This window comes from Scyliorhinus canicula, chromosome 19, assembly GCF_902713615.1.
Source record: "Scyliorhinus canicula chromosome 19, sScyCan1.1, whole genome shotgun sequence".
In the NCBI taxonomy this organism is placed as follows: domain Eukaryota; kingdom Metazoa; phylum Chordata; class Chondrichthyes; order Carcharhiniformes; family Scyliorhinidae; genus Scyliorhinus; species Scyliorhinus canicula.
Genome location: NC_052164.1, coordinates 43942811 through 43960111, shown reverse-complemented (window position 1 = coordinate 43960111; position 17301 = coordinate 43942811). Strand labels below are relative to the sequence as shown.

The 17301-nt window shown below is 42.6% G+C and overlaps 1 protein-coding gene across 1 annotated transcript in view; it reads right to left on the bottom strand.

Annotated features, from left to right (window-relative positions):
* The window catches only part of LOC119953848 (vesicle-fusing ATPase), a 303368-nt gene that overhangs the window by 166736 nt on the left and 119331 nt on the right, over positions 1–17301 (bottom strand). Inside the window, exons 9-11 of the mRNA XM_038778413.1 lie at positions 16850–17049; positions 10859–11024; positions 4996–5070 (exon numbers count right to left, since the gene is read on the bottom strand). Of these exons, the coding sequence (XP_038634341.1) occupies positions 4996–5070; positions 10859–11024; positions 16850–17049 (441 nt within the window). The remainder of the gene's footprint in view (positions 1–4995; positions 5071–10858; positions 11025–16849; positions 17050–17301) is intronic.

The window sequence follows — 17301 nt, the reverse complement described above, 5'->3', positions numbered from 1 at the left end:
ATTTTTCTAATATTAAATATGGAATACTGACACTGGATTAAGGGCAGCCCATCAAGTGGGGGAAAAGCTGCTGCATGGTGTGTGAAAATTCCTGCATCTGGAGTTTCTTAATCTTTAATCGGCAAAATAATGGCAAGCAGAGCCATGGAACCAAATAAGATTCATACTTCAGAACATAATAGGCATGGGGAAAGTATAATACACCATCAAACGGCCAATCATGGCGTGCCAACAAATTATCAGGGAAGCTCAACAGATTGTTATTGGATAGGGGCATCAGGAAACATTGGAGAAAAGATGGTTAAATGCAGAAGAGAAACAGATCAGACATGATTTACCTGAATGACAGAATAGGCTCATGGGGCTTAAAGTTCTATTTCTATTCCCACCAGCACTGGCAGAAGTCCTGACATGCGCCATTAGCCCAACAATTTCTGAGACAATAATAGATCCGTTTGCACATGAAAGATTTGAGTTGTCCATTCAATCAGTTAATTTCTGGGTACACAAAAAATGGTATAAAGAACCTTTCCGATGTACAGAGAAATACAGGAGAAATATGATGTACAGGAGGGGCTGGTTCAGCACAGTGAGCTAAACAGCTGGCTTGTAAAGCAGAACAAGGCCAGCAGCGCGGGTTCAATTCCTGTACCAGCCTTCCTGAACAGGCGCCGGAATGTGGCGACTAGGGGCTTTTCACAGTAATTTTATTTGAAGCCTACCTGTGACAATAAGCGATTTTCATTTTCATATAGAGAGAAACCTTCCTGACTAACTTCAGGAGAAAAATGTAAATGTTTTAACGCCAACAGTCCAACTTCCAATCAACCCATGAATCTATTCAAAAAAACAAATTGATATTTGAGCAAGGAAGATACAGCAATTGCATCTCTGGCCTGATATGGGTGCCCAAAGTGACACAGATCCTGCTAGCAGAAAAATACGTGCCATGTTATCTAGCATAATACTCTTGTCTGGTGGAGGGGATTTGTTGGGTTCATTGCGAAGCGGAGCCATGGGAGTGGACGTGGAGATGATCATTCCTGTGAACAGGGCGAACCTTTCTCAAGGCTGGGCAGTTCTGCGTGGTTCACCATACGGATGAGTGTTGGGCAGAGAGCAAGACTAACCTGTACCTGTGACTATGCTTTGGAGCTGCTGGCCACCCTGGTGTCATTCCACCTAATGCTACTTTAATTTTTGACGCAGAGCTCTTGAAACTCGAGTGAAAGCATTATTTGGTTTGTCTCCTGCTTTTGGCACATAAACATGAGCGAACCTGAAGATTGTACATTGAATAAGCAAGGCTTGGCTATAATCACACTACATTTCCTCCTCCCTCTACCGTACAACCTGCTGTATGTCAGCAATAAACCTGCTTCTCTCATGCTCACTTTGGGCTGCAACTTAAAAAATTGATCTTAATGCTGAACTTTATTTTTTTAATTTTTAAAAATCATGCTCTGCTTTCAGATAACTTTAAGTTGTGCATGATCAAGTATTAACATCAAGGTGCCTGTCAAGTAAAAAGGAAAGTTGATCATTTATGACATACTACTTAACATTAAATTGTTAAAGCAGAAGATAATCATTTTGAATTAACTTGATGCCATTAACTGAATGAAACGCAGTGACAATGTGGCAATCAGATTGCAGTCTTTTTAAACATGTCTATTTTTATATAATAATTATTCACTATTGAGGCCTGCCTGTGTTGTCTAAACTTACATTCATGCCAAACAGTATCAACACAAACTTATTGGGAATTATCCAAAACTGGGGGGTAAAATTGATACATGGTCAAATACGAGGTTTATTTTGGGGCTTTGAGGGAAGGTGGGATCAGTTTACTTTCTGCCAATACTTGCTTGAAATTTTACATAGTACTTTTATTTTACTCTGCTAGTGTAAAGGGCAAATCTTCAAGTCATTTTTAACTTTGCATGTAGTGATTTCACCAACACCTCTTTCATACTTTTTGATTTCACATGTGCTGGTATCCACAGAATATGTTTTTTTTATTCCGTTTAACTTGGGACAAAGTGGTGCATTTTGAAGTTTAAAATTCGACACTGGGTAGAAATCAGGATTTTTTTAATTTGGGGGAGGGGGCACTAATATCTTGTACATTTCCAAAAATTAATCACTCCCTACTACAAATGTATGATTCATTCATTGTAGAAGATATCCAGTAATAGCACAGGTTATGAATCATGGGAAAGGCATCAAAATCATGGGGGCTGGCAAACTTTAACAGTACTGATTTAATGATGAAAGGACCTTGGAAGTGTAAATTATTATGAAGCCGGACCTCTTGCAGTGCTGTCAATGGGAAAGAAATACTGTACCTGTTCCAGAGTTATTACAGATTTCACATTCGCTTCTCCCTCTGAAATTGCCCTTGCCTCAATCCTTTTCATTTTGTGGAACAGCCAGTGTTCCTTTGTAACTAGTGAAGTAGGTGCTAGCGACATATTTGTAAGTAAGAGATGCTGGTCATCACCGCTGCCATCCCACCTCAGTCCCCTCATTGTGGATTATGATTCTTTCATTGCACCCTTGATCAGTAATTCACTTAAGAAAAAAAAAAACTCTTGTCTGAACAGCATTTCCTTGACCTACCACAAAGTATTACCACAAAGATCGGCTAGCATAGACACAGTAAATGCAGGCATGCCCAAAGTCACAAGATGACTGATCGCCTTTCAAAAGAAGCAATATTTAGTTATTTCATGGGATATGGTCGTCACTTTCAGTAACCCCCAGGAACTTAAAGCTATCGACCATCTCCACTTCGGAGCCATTGATGCAGACGGGAGTGTGTCTCGTGCTACGCTTCCTGAAGTCAATGATCAGTTCCTTGGTCTTTCCAACATTTAGAGAGAGGTTGGTTTCGGTACACCATGCAACCAAGTGATTTATCTTCCTCCTGTAGTCTGATTCGTCGTTGTTAGAGATACGGCCCACCATAGTCGTATCAGCCGCAAACTTATAGATTGAGTTGCAGTTAAATCTTGCCACACAATCATGTGTGTATAGGGAGTGCAGTAGAGGACTGAGCACACATCCTTGTGGGGCTCCAGTGTTGAGGACTATTGTGGAGGAGGTGCTGTTGCCTATCCTGACAGATTGCGGTCTGTTAGTGAGCAAATTGCCCCTTAATTAGGGGAAAATAATTGAGTACTCTAAATTTATTTATTTTTAAATGAAGGAAAGAAAAAAATGAATTTTTGACCAAGCAAACCTCAATTTAAGAACTTAGCAAGCAGCAATGTCTTCATCAATGGTGCACTACTCTGTTATGACAGTGTCAGCCTGCATTATGTGCTCAAACCTGGGCCTACTAACCTAAGAAGTAATAGTGTTACCAGTCAAGTTGAAATGTTGTAAAATAGAGGTTTATAGAACATAGAACAGTACAGCACAGAACAGGCCCTTTGGCCCTCGATGTTGTGCCGAGCAATGATCACCCTACTCAAACCCACGTATCCACCCTATACCTGTAACCCAACAACCCCACCCCCCCCTTAACCTTACTTTTTAGGACACTACGGGCAATTTAGCATGGCCAATCCACCTAACCCGCACATCTTTGGACTGTGGGAGGAAACCGGAGCACCCGGAGGAAACCCACGCACACACGGGGAGGACGTGCAGACTCCGCACAGACAGTGACCCAGCCGGGAACTGAACCTGGGACCCTGGAGCTGGGAAGCATTTATGCTAACCACCATGCTACCGTGCTGCCCCGTGCTACCGTGTTTAGACGTGCCAAAAGAAAATTCATGTCCAGTTGGACTAAAGCATACTTTGGAAACTACTAAAATTGCAACTTAATCATGGAGTTGAACTTATTTCAAGCTTTTCACATGCTCCGCTAGGGTCTGCTGTAATTAGCTTCTGCAATTGATGCCTCGATCCTCAGTAGGTATCCCTGGAATAATGCAGCAATAGACTTCAAATGCTATTGTGCAACATACATCTCTGGTTTTACTATTTCATCCATCTTGTTCGCTGAGATATTTATGACGGAGAAGAGGATTCATGGAGGAGCAGAGGAGAAAGAAGTGAACATTGCAAAACTTGTTTGTAGGTATACATTCAACATCCGAAAGGTAACCTTTGCAGCTTAATCGCACATCTTTAGCCAACAAAAACATTGTGAGAATATTAAACTTGCTAAAAGTGAACTTCCTATGCCAGGAAGTGTTTGGCATCGAAGATGAGTAAAATCAAAGAGCAGCTAAAAATAACTCATTAAAAAGAAACAGTATCCTTTTGTTAACCGGCGCACATGAACACAACATTTTAAGTTATTAAATGACACTATTGCCTCAATCTGAATCAGTAATATGCAAAAGGTCACTCATTCATTGCTCCATTGGACACGAAGATTCAAAGTTTGAGCAGGAAAAACTACATGCAACTCAGTTGCAAAGATTATTTTTCAGGTGTGGCATGTAAAGCTACAAAGAAGTCTTCAAAGGTTCACCGCTTTGCCTTCTACTATTCCCACTCCAACGTTCCCAGAAAAAGAAGGGAAATTTGGCTTTTTAAAATCGTCGTGAGTAGCAAATTACTTTGCCCCATTTCATGAGTTGGGCACAGTTAGCAACTAAGAATGGGGAGGTGCAATTTATTTTTAAAACCAAGTTGGAAAATAAATGAAGGGTATTTTTAACAGGCTCTACTGCTGTTAGCAAGTGCAAGGTATACTGTATATAGTGCAGTGACATCTTGTGGGGCTCCACAATGGCAGTAGAATAAGGCGAAACTGGCCCCATGTGCTCAAAGCAGGGACGATGGTTCCGCAACGACACAAGATGTCCATCACAGAATAGATTGCTCCAACAACGTTTGCAAAAGCTGAAGGACTTTGAATAAGTAGCTGAACATCATTTTGAGAGCTGTTTTAAAACCACTGTTGTCCTCCTAAACAACTGTTCGAGGCATTTTTACTATGATGAGATTAAATGCTGATGGGACGTAGCTTACCAATTTCCATTTTGACTTCTAATCGGCCAGGTCGCAGGAGAGCATCATCAATCAAGTCTGGTCGGTTTGTCATGCCTAGAAAGTTTTATAAGACTCGAGGTTAAAATGACTTTGATACAAAAGGTGAATACAAAACCTATAAACAATTTGTATAGTAGTCCTCACCCAGTTGGTGAGAACTACTTTTACGGCAGAGGGCACATTAGCTGTATTTATTAAAATATGGCCGTAAATTGGCATCAAAATCAATTTGGTTCCTTCTTATTTGTTCTTGGAGCATCTCCAGCATTGCCCACTGTTCATTTCCCTTGAAAGATTGCTGAGCCATATTCTCGAATTGCTGCAATCCATGTGGTGCAGGTACACCCACCGTGCTGTTAAGGAGGGAGTTCCAGGATTTTGATCTAGAAACTGAACAGTGGCACAGTAGTTAGCCCTGTGCCAGGGACCCGTTCAATTCCAACCTTGGGTGACTGTGTGGAGTTTCTATATTCTCCTAGTGTCGGTATGGGTTTCCTTCAGATACTCCGGCTTTCTTCCACAGCCCAAAGATGTGCAGGTTAGACATTGGCCATGCTAAATTGTCCCTTACAGTCCAAAGGTTAGGCGGGGTTATGGGGTTACAGGGGTGTGGGGGGGGGGGGGGGTAGTGTCATGGGAGTGTCCCTTTAAGAAAGGATTATGTCTTATCACATGGCTTCAGCTGTGTCATTTTTCTGGGTGGAGCTGTGAGGTTTGTTTTAGAACATAGAACAGTACAGCACAGTACAGGCCCTTCAGCCCATGATGTTGTGCCGACCATTTATCCTAATCTAAGGTCAACCTAACCTACACCCCTTCAGTTTACTGCTGCCCATGTTCCTGTCTAAGAGTCGCTTAAATGTCCCCAAGGACTCTGACTCCACCACCTCTGCTGGCAGTGCATTCCACACACTCACCACTCTGTGTAAAGAACATACCTCTGACATCTCCCCTATACCTTCCTCCACTCACCTTAAAATTATGTCCCCTCATGACAGCCATTTCCACCCTGGGAAAAAGTCTCTGGCTATCCACTCTATCCATGCCGCTCATCACCTTGTACACCTCTATCAAGTCACCTCTCTGCCTTCTTTGCTCCAGTGAGAAAAGCCCTCGCTCCCTCAACCTTTCTTCATAAGACATGCCCTCCAGACCAGGCAGTATCCTGGTAAATCTCCTCTGTACCCTCTCCAAAGCATCCACATCCTTCCTATAATGAGGCGACTAGAACTGGACACAATATTCCAAGTGTGGTCTAACTAGAGTTTTATAAAGCTGCAGCAAAACCTCGTAGCTCTTAAACTCAATCCCCCTGTTAATGAAAGCCAACACACCATACGCCTTCTTAACGACCCTATCAAACTGGGTGGCAACTTTGAGGGATCAGTGTACGTGGACCCCAGGATCCCTCTGTTCCTCCACACTTCCAAGAATCCTGCCTTTAACCCTGTATTTAGCATTCAAATTCGACCTTCCAAAATGAATCACTTCACATTTATCAAAGTTGAACTCCATCTGCCACTCTCAGCCCAGCTGTGCATCCCGTCAATGTCCTGCTGTAACCTGCAACAACCCTCAACACTATATAAAACTCCCCCAACCTTCGTGTCATCGGCAAACGTACTAACCCATCCTTCCACTTCCTCATCCAAGTCATTTATAAAAACCACAAAAATCGAGATCCCAGGACAGATCCTTGCGAGACACCACTGGTCACCGACCTCCAGACGGAATACTTTCCATCCACTACCACGCGCTGTCTTCTTTCGGCCAGCCAATTCTGTATCCAGACAGCCAAATTTCCCTGTATTCCATGCCCCCTAACTTTCTGAATGAGCCTAACATGGGAAACCTTATCAAATGTCTTACTGAAATCCATATACACCACATCCACTGTCCGACCTTCATCAATGTGTCTCGTCACATCCTCAAAGAATTCAATGAGGCTTGTGAGGCATGACCTGCCCCTCACAAAGCCATGCTGGCTATCTTTGATCAAATTATGCTTCTCTAAATAATCATAAATCCTATCTCTCAGAAATCGTTCCAATATTTTGCTCACCACAGACGTAAGACTGATGGGTCTGTAATTCCCAGGGATTTCCCTATTCCCTTTCTTGAACAGGGGAACAACATTCACCTCCCTCCAATCATTCAGTGCTACTCCAGTGGAGAGAGGATGCAAATATCATCGCCAATGGCGCAGCAATCTCCTCCCTCACTTCCCATAGTAACCTTGGGTATATCTGGTCAGGCCCAGGGGACTTATCTATCCTGGTGCTTTTCAAAATTTCCATCACATCCTCCTTCTTAATATCAACCTGTTCGAGTCTATTAACTTGGTTCACACTGTTCTCATGAGCAACAAGGTCCCTCTCTAGTGAATACTGAAGCAAAGTATTCATTTAGGGCCTCCCCCATCACTTCAGACTCTAGGCACAAGCTCGCTCCACTATCCCTGATCGGCCCTACTCTCACTCTAATCATCCTCTTATTTCTCACGTAAGTGTAGAACGCCTTGGGGTTTTCCCTGATCCTTCCCACCAGGGATTTTTCATGTCCCCTTCTAGCTCTCCTCAGTCCATTTTTAAGTTCCTTCCTGGCTACCTTGTAACCTTCTAGAGCCAAGTCAGATCCTTGCTTCCTCAATCTTACGTAAGCTTCCTTCTTCCTCTTGACTAGAAACTCCACTTCTCTTGTCATCCAAGGCTCCTTCACCTTATCACTCCTTCCTCGTCTCAGTGGGACAAAACTATTCAGCACTCGCAGCAAGTGCTCCTTAAACAATCCCCACATTACTGTTGGGCATTTCCCCAAGAACAATTGTTCCCATTTTATGCTCCTCAGCTCCTGTGTAATAGCAGTATAATTTCCCCTCCCCCAATTAAATACCTTCCCAAACTGTCTATTCCTATCCCTCTCCATGACTATGGTAACGGTCAAAGAATTGTGGTCACTGTCACCGAAATGCTCTCCCACCGAGACATCTGGCACCTGGCCTGGTTTGGCCTGGTTCGTTGCCAAGCAACAAGTCCAATATGGTCTCTCCCCTAGTCAGCCTATCTACATATTGAGTCAGTAATCCTTCCTGTACACACCTGACAAAATCTGCTCCATCCAAACCATTTGCACTAAGGAGGTTCCAGTCAATATTCAGGAAGTTGAAGTCACCCATGACTAAAACTCTGTTACTTCTGCACTTTTCCAAGATCTGCCGCCCAATCTGTTCCTCTATATCTCTGCTATTATTGGGGGGGTCTATAGAAAACTCCCAATAAAGTGACTGCTCCTTTCTTGTTTCCGACTTCCACCCATACTGACACAGTAGACAAACCCTCCTCAACTGCACTCCCTAATTAACTGTACCACTCCCCCTCCAACAGAACGATATACTTTTGAAGGGGAACGGCCACAAGGGATCCCTGCACTGTCTGCTCATTCGTTTTTCCTTCCCCTGACTGTAACCCAGCTATTCTTGTCCTGTACCTTGGGTGTGGCTACCTCCCTGTAACTCTTCTCTATCACCCCCTCTGCCTCCTGGATGATCCGAAGTTGATCCAGTTCCCTAACACGGTCTCCAAGGAGCTGGAATTGGGTGCACTTCCCGCAGATATAGTCAGAGGGGACACCGGTGATATCCCTCACCACCCACTCCTACAGGATGAGCATGCAACTGCCCTAACCTCCATCCCCTCTGATCTGATTTCGCAAAGAGATTTAAAGGGGAAAAAAAAAAGATTAAACACCCGTTTGGCCCTTTAAAAAATATATATAAACTGTTGCTAGTCTTCCAAGTGAACCCTCGAAAATTGGTGATTCTGTGAAATGAAAGAATGATAGCTTACTGCCCCCACAAAACAAAACAAATACAAAAAGTAAAATTGTTAAAAATTAAAAATTAAAAAACCCAAAAACAAACAACTTCTACTCTACAGAATGTAGCTGCCCAGTGAACCAACTGGAACTCCGCCCTCTGACTCTGCTCCCAGTCACCTGCACTCTCTGTCAACTCCCAGTTCCCTTCTCGCTCGGAGCAAATGAAATGAAAGGAGCACCTTGCTCCCTCCTCACCTAACTCCCTCAGTCACCAAACCGTCACTATGGCACTCAAATGCACCTAACTTCAGCGCAAAAAAGGTCAGCACCGTACGCTGGCTCACCTATATACTGTTTTCTTTTCGCTTTCAGATTTTACTGCTGTGGACTCAGACAGGAGAAAGAAGTGTTTAGGCCTGTCTCTCTCTAGTTTCATTTTAAATATGTGTTCCAGTAAAAATCACCTTGGTGGTGGCTTTTAAGATATCGTTTGCATTCTGGAAGGGTTTAAACCTGCTGGTGAGACGCAGTCAGAATCTCAGGGGAAGCCAGTCTTATTCAAGTGAGAATGCAGAGTGCTGGGCCGTGCCCTTGAAAAGGGGTTTTTGGTTTATGGGATTTTGTTTTTGAATTGGAACAGTTACGGTGTTATACATAGATTACTGTAGCTGTGTGGTGTCATTAATGTTTGTAATTGCTAACAATTTGTGCTGTGTGTTTATATAAATGTTAACTAAGTTCTTAGAATAAAGATTATTTGATTAAAGTGTCTAGGAAGACTGTTAAATCACACCTGAAGGGAAGGCTATTGTGCTCAACCTATCCAAATTCAACATAAAGGTTGTAGGTCAGATGGACTTCATAATATACTTTGGAATTTCTAAGCTCTGGCCCATAATAGTAGGGTCGATGTAGACTCGATGGGCCAAATGGCCTCCTTCTGCACTGGAGGGATTCGATGAAACAGTGAAAAAACACCAGGGGAAACTGCTTCATATAAATTTTAAGCGAATGTTGTCACATTAAAGCAGCTGCAGTTTCAGATTATATTAACATGTTCAGCTGCGCAGCAAGGATGAAAGAAAGAAAAGATTCCAACAAATAAGTTTGCTCTAAACCACTTGTAGACTTAGAATTCTTTCTCCGATTTAAAAAAAAATTAATCTGGAGATCTCAAGCATTCCACAACCACTTAACTAGAAGTTAAAATAGCTCAGACAATTACAAATTGAAATCTCAATATTTAAAAAATGTATGAGGAGATAGACCCAGAAACCTCAGACTAGTCGGTTAAGTATCACCTTTAAGAACTTGAAGCAATGTTAAGTAGCCCACAGATAGATTTGACTCAAAGGAGAATTAAAATAATTGCAAATATAACAACAGCAAACTATTATTAATCATGCCAATTTCCCTACTTACATTAATGAATGGAAAAAAATCTATGTTTGTGCTGGGAACAATTGGAAAAAGAGGGCAGAGAGTTAGAAAGATTGGGCTAGGAGACGATTCCAGAAGTTAATCAGTGACCAGTTTAGAGTCATATCCTTTAGAAGTTGCTGCCATATTATGTGAGCAAGTGCAGTGGATGCACCACATAATGTAAGATTTTCACAAAGCACTGGAGAAAATTCTACATTGGTAGTCAACTGCTAAAACAAAAAAGGACTCAGGTCCAAAACCGTAGCAACAGCAAAACAAAACACTAACTGGGCAACCAATAAATCCCCACCAATGAAAGTCTAAGTGATGGCTCACTTGAATATCCTTCAACAAACAGCACTGGCACGGCAAAACTAAGAAAATGCTGGAAATGTAGGTCAAAGAACAAGGTTTACAAATTATAAAAATTGTTTTCTTATAACATATATTCAGTACTCTGGTGAAATACATCTGAGCAAGCAAGATAGAGCAAGTAGGCAGCAAAAACATTTCCTCTTCACAGTCCCATTCTGCTGCCCCACCCAATTCCCATCTTGGAAAATATCCATGCAATAAGGCACACAGGCCAGTACACAGCCCTTACCTATAACAAGGATGTTATTCAGTTGTTCCACTCCATCTATCTTGGAAAGCAGTTGATTGACAACTGTGTCGTGTACACCCGTGCTGCCTGCCATGGTCCCTCTCTGCTTGCAAATGGCATCTATTTCATCAAATATGATGATGTGTAGGCCGCTATTTGCCGCAAGCTGTGAAAAGACAGATCGCATAAACCTTTTGAATTAAATGTGAAGAAGGTGACTGGTATGAATATAAACCCACAGTGTGGATATTGTTCTGGTAATCTGTCCTCACCCTGGCGATCTGCCTCGTCACTGGTTCAGAAGGGAGCTGACCTTTTCAAAAGTAGCTCTCATCCAAGACAGATGCACCAACCTTAACCTCCACTGTCCAAAATAGTAACCAACATTCAACAAAACAATGGTTAATTAAAAGAGACGAGAACTGTCCTCAGAATCCATTTTGACTGAAGCTGACATGACAGACTTGAATGGCAGGGCCCTTTCCACAGACTCAATGCTCTATTGTGTACCTGGAACTGCTGCACATGGGATGAACAGGTTTCCCCAGAGTTCAACAAAACCAACTCCCCCCACCCACCCCCCTTCCCCCCCAAAAAACAAACTTCAAGCACCTGGAAAGAGCCATGTGTTATCTCATCCCTCTCCCCATTTGCAGGGGCTTAAATGTAAACTACTTTGAGTTTTGAAAGGCCTCAAAATTGAGGCCCGAATTCCAGATCAAAAGTAAAAATCCAGAGGTGAAATATTGTAAATATCAACTTGTTCCCTCGCCTATTTATTATTCTATTTTGAAACAGTCTGAAAATAATCAAACTAAAAGGGCAGCATGGTAGTACAGTGGTTAGCACAGTTGCTTCACAGCTCCAGGGTCCCAGGTTTGATTCCCGGCTTGGGTCACTGTCTGTGCGGAGTCTGCACGTTCTCACCGTGTCTGCGTGTGTTTCCTCCGGGTGCTCTGGTTTCCTCCCACAGTCCAAAAATGTGCAGGTTAAGTGGATTAGCAATGCTAAATTGCCCTTAGTGTCCAAAAAAAAGGTTAGGTGGGGTTACGGGGATAGGGTGGAGGTGTAGGGATAGGGTGGAGATGTGGGCTTAGGTAGGGTGCTCTTTCCAAAGGCTGGTGCAGACTCGATGGGCCGAATGTCCTCCTTCTGCACTGTAAATTATATGACTCTGATTCTCTTTAAAAAAAAACCCACAGAGCATTTACAACAACATTGACAACATTTCGGCCATTAGCATGTTTTTCAAAATCTGATTCCTCTTCTCATACTGCTCAATCCACCCTATTAACTGAAGCTTACTGTTTGCATTCTGAAAAAATGTAAGCTGAGTAAAGGCAGCAGATGTAGAAAACAAATAGAAAAATCCCACCTTTTTTTTCACTGAACCATATAATTAACACACATCACTTGTAACCTTAACATCAGCATTTTTGTTACCCATATACTGGTATATCCATTCCTGGTGCACAAATGGCTCTTTTAAAACGCGACAGATGAATTGCTCAGAATGCTGATGGAGTCTGCTGTAGATGTTGGGAAGTGTAGGAGGAAGAAATTCAGAAAACACACAAAGTCCACAACAGATTGCAGACCAAAAATTAATGACTCCTAGAGTTGCAGCAAAACCAGGATGAAGAACTTTAATTATGTGGAAGGACTAGACAACAGGAATTGTTCACCTCAGAAAAGAGATAGTTTGAAGAGGAAATTTGAAAGGTGCAATCGAAATTATGAGGCAATTTGATGTAGATGAGGAGAAACTGTTTCCACTAATCCGGAGAGCTGGGAACCAAAGGATATAATAAATTATTTAGCTTAGAAATGGTACTGGAGAGGAGGAGGTTTTTTTATTAAACACAGCAAGTTCTAACTATTTGGGATACATCGCCTTAATGGCTGGTGGAATTGAATGCAATAATAACCTTCAAAAGAATTGATAAATACTTTGATAAACAGGAAAGATTTGCAGGGCCATGGAGAAAGTACAGGAGACAGACAAATTGGATACATCTTTCAAAAGAGTCAACAAAGGCAGGATGGGCCAAATGGTCACCTTCTATGCTGTATGATTCAAACCTGGGTGTTTCCACCAGCTGAACACACAGGCAGTATTAAGCATAGCATTAATTCCAATGTAATTGCAGCTTTAGAACCACACTTAGTTTATAGTCTAGCCAATTCCAACAACCTGGGGTTTTTCATGTTGTAAAGACTCGTGTGGGCGGTGGCATAGTGGTACTGTCACTGGATTAGTAATCCAGAGACCCAGTTTCTGGGGTCCCAGTTTCAAATCCCACCATGGCAGATGTTGAAAACTGAATTCAATAAGTCTAATTATGACCATTGTCGTAAAAAACAATCTGGTTCACTAATGTCCTTCAGGGAAAGAAATCTGACATTCTTGCCTGGTCTGGCCTACATGTGACTCCAGATCCACACTGCAATGCAGCTGGCTCTTAACTGCGCACCCCCCCCCCCCCCCACCCCACCGAAATGGTCCAGTAAGCCACTCAGTTCAAGGGCAATTAGGGATGGACAACAAATGCTTGCCCATCCAGCGACACCCAAATCCCAAGAATGATTTTTTTGAAAGCTGAGAAGTGCTTCAGCATGAATTTAGCAAAGTTCCACAGGCATGGGTGGCACGGCGGTGGTGGTTAACACTGTTGCCTCATAGCAACATAGTTCCAGGTTCGATCCTGGCCCCGGAGTTTGCACATTCTCCCAGTGTCTGCGTGGGTCTCACCCCCGCAACACAAAGATGTTCAGGGTAGGTGAACTGGCCACAATAAATTGCCCTTTAAATGTAAAAAAGCAAATTGGTTACTTTAAATTTCTATTTAAAATATTCCACAAATACTCCAATTAACCATCAATAAAATGGCAAGAACATGAGTATGAATTTCACGGTGACCAGTGAACATATTTAACTTCCTTGGAAATGGTCAAGTATAATTAGTCTTTTGGCAGGTTATATATAAAAACCAGAAATAAAATTCTCAAGGATTAAAGTTTATTGGAATGCCAATTTTTGCTCTGAAACAGTTCAAGCGAAAAGGTTCAGCTGGGCTTGGTATACTAAATAAGCCTTTATTTATGACCACTGCTAAATTCACAATAATTTTGGCCTCTATCTGCAGAACTATTTTCTTTCGAAGAAAAGGAAATTAAATTCCCCGGACAGGCGCCGGAATGTGGCAACTAGGGGCTTTTCACAGTAACTTCATTGAAGCCTACTCGTGACAATAAGCAATTTTCATTTCATGTAAAAGTGCAACCATAAGACCATAAGACATAGGAGTGGAAGTAAGGCCATTCGGCCCATCGAGTCCACTCCGCCATTCAATCATGGCTGATGGGCATTTCAACTCCACCTACCAGCATTCTCCCCGTAGCCCTTAAGTCCTCGCGACATCAAGAATTTATCTATCTCTGCCTTGAAGCCATTTAGCGTCCCGGCCTCCACTGCACTCCGCGGCAATGAATTCCACAGGCCCACCACTCTCTGGCTGAAGAAATGTCTCCGCATTTCTGTTCTGAATTTACCCCCTCTAATTCTAAGGCTGTGCCCACGGGTCCTCGTCTCCTCGCCTAACGGAAACAGTTTATTTGCGTCCACCCTTTCTAAGCCATGTATTATCTTGTAAGTTTCTATTAGATCGCCCCTTAACCTTCTAAACTCCAATGAATACAATCCCAGGATCCTCAGCCGTTCATCATATGTTAGACCCGCCATTCCAGGGATCATCCGTGTGAATCTCCGCTGGACACGCTCCAGTGCCAGTATGACCTTCCTGAGATGTGGGGCCCAAAACTGGACACAGTACTCCAAATGGGGCCTAACCAGAGCCTTATAAAGGCTCAGTAGCACATCGCTGCTTTTATATTCCAACCCTCTTGAGATAAATGACAACATTGCATTTGCTTTCTTAATCACAGATTCAACCTGCATGTTTACCTTTAGGGAATCCTCGACTAGCACTCCCAGATCCCTTTGTACTTTGGCATTATGAATTTTCTCACCGTTTAGAAAGTAGTCTATGCTTGGATTCTTTTTTCCAAAGTGCAAGACCTCACATTTTCTCACGTTGAATTGCATCAGCCATTTCCTGCACCACTCTCCCAAACTGTCTAGATCCTTCTGCAGCCTCCCCACTTCCTCAGCACTACCTGCCTGACCACCTAACTTTGTATCATCGGCAAACTTCACTAGAATGCCCTCAGTCCCTTCATCCAGATCATTAATATATATGGTGAACAGCTGCGGCCCCAACACTGAACCCTGTGGGACACCGCTGGTCACCGGCTGCCATTCCGAAAAAGAACCTTTTATCCCAACTCTCTGCCTTTTTCAGACAGCCAATCCTCAACCCATGCCAGTAGCTCACCTCGAACACCATGGACCCTCACCTTACTCAGCAGCCTCCTGTGTGGCACCTTATCAAAGGCCTTTTGGAAATCCAGATAGACCACATCCACTGGGTTTCCCTGGTCTAACCTACTTGTCACCTCCTCAAAGAATTCTAACAGGTTCGTCAGGCACGACCTCCCCTTACTAAATCCATGTTGACTTGTTCTAATCCGACCATGCTCTTCCAAGAATTTAGAAATCTCATCCTTAACGATCGATTCTAGAATTTTACCAACAACCGAGGTTAGGCTAATTGGCCTATAATTTTCCATCTTTTGTCTTGATCCTTTCTTGAACAAGGGGGTTACAACAGCGATCTTCCAATCGTCCGGGACTTTCCCTGACTCCAGTGATTTTTGAAAGATCTCAACCAACGCTTCCGCTATTTCTTCAGCCACCTCCCTCAGAACTCTAGGGTGTAGCCCATCGGGGCCAGGAGATTTGTCAATTTTAAGACCTTTTAGCTTTTTTAGCACCATCTCTTTTGTAATGGCAACCATACTCAACTCAGCGCCCTGACCCTCTATAATTTTTGGGATATTACTCATGTCTTCCACTGTGAAGACAGACGCAAAGTACTTATTAAGTTCTCCAGCCATTTCCTCGTCTCCCATCACTAGCCTTCCGGAATCAGTTTGAATTGGCCCAATGTCTACTTTGGCCTGTCGTTTGTTTCTTATGTATTGAAAGAAACTTTTACTATCATTTCTTATATTACTGGCTAGCCTGCCTTCATATTTGATCCTCTCCTTCCTTGTTTGTCTCTTTGTTAACCTCTGTTTGTTTTTGTAGCCTTCCCAATCTTCTGATTTCCCAGTGCTTTTGGCCACTTTATAGGATCTCTCTTTTACTTTGATACATTTCCTGACCTCCTTTGTCAGCCATGGCTGTCTAATCCCTCCCCGGATAATCTTTCTTTTCTTGGGGATGAACCTCTGTACAGTGTCCTCAATTATGCATACAAACTCCTGCCATTTTTGCTCTGCTGTCTTCCCCACTAGGGTCTGCTTCCAGTCGATTTTCGCCAGTTCCTCTCTCATGCCCTCGTAATTACCTTTATTTAACTGTAACACCATTACATCCGATTTTGCCTTCTCTCTTTCAAACTGCAGACTGAACTCAACCATATTATGATCGCTGCTTCCTAAGTGTTCCCTTACTTTAAGATCTTTTATAAAGTCTGGTTCATTACATAGCACTAGGTCCAGAATAGCCTGCTCCCTTGTGGGCTCCATGACAAGCTGTTCCAAAAAGCCATCTTGTAAGCATTCCATGAATTCCTTTTCTTTGGATCCACTGGCTACGTTATTTACCCAATCCACCTGCATATTGAAGTCCCCCATGATCACCGTGACCTTGCCTTTCTGACCACATGGCTTGGAAAGAGTATTCTGATATACAATACTATCTGCTTTAGGTAAGCATTTATTTTGTTAGAGAATGCTAACATCTGAGTGCTGACCTATACTCTCTCCCACCTCCTCCATCTGCAATATTCTGCCTTCCCAATGTCACCAATTATCATTTCTACTTGAAATAAATTTTCATGATTCATCAACACTCAGAACACTCACCCTCCTTTGCTCTTCCTCTGCATCTGCAAAGAGTTTACGAATGTTCGCTTCAGATTCACCCACATATTTGTTGAGGATTTCAGGGCCATTCACAACTTTGGGTTCACGAGCATTCAACATTTTCCCAATCTGTCGTGCCATTAAGGTTTTCCCACATCCTGGTGGACCAAAGAGCAGAATACCCTTCACGTGTTTGCAACCTGAGAAAGACAAAGACATATTGTAAGGCAAATAACCAAAGAAAACTCGTTATATGTAAATTTTCACAGCAGAGTGAAAAATCCTGAATTACAAATAATGACTAACTTCTCCCATTGTAAATTGCTAGGTGAACATTTCCCATTCAATCGCAAAAGGTTATGGTGGACAGAGTTTATACAACGTGTACAGGGTTCCCTTCTAACCCACTAAGTAAAAAAGCTCAACAACGGCAACCGGAAACTAACGAGAAC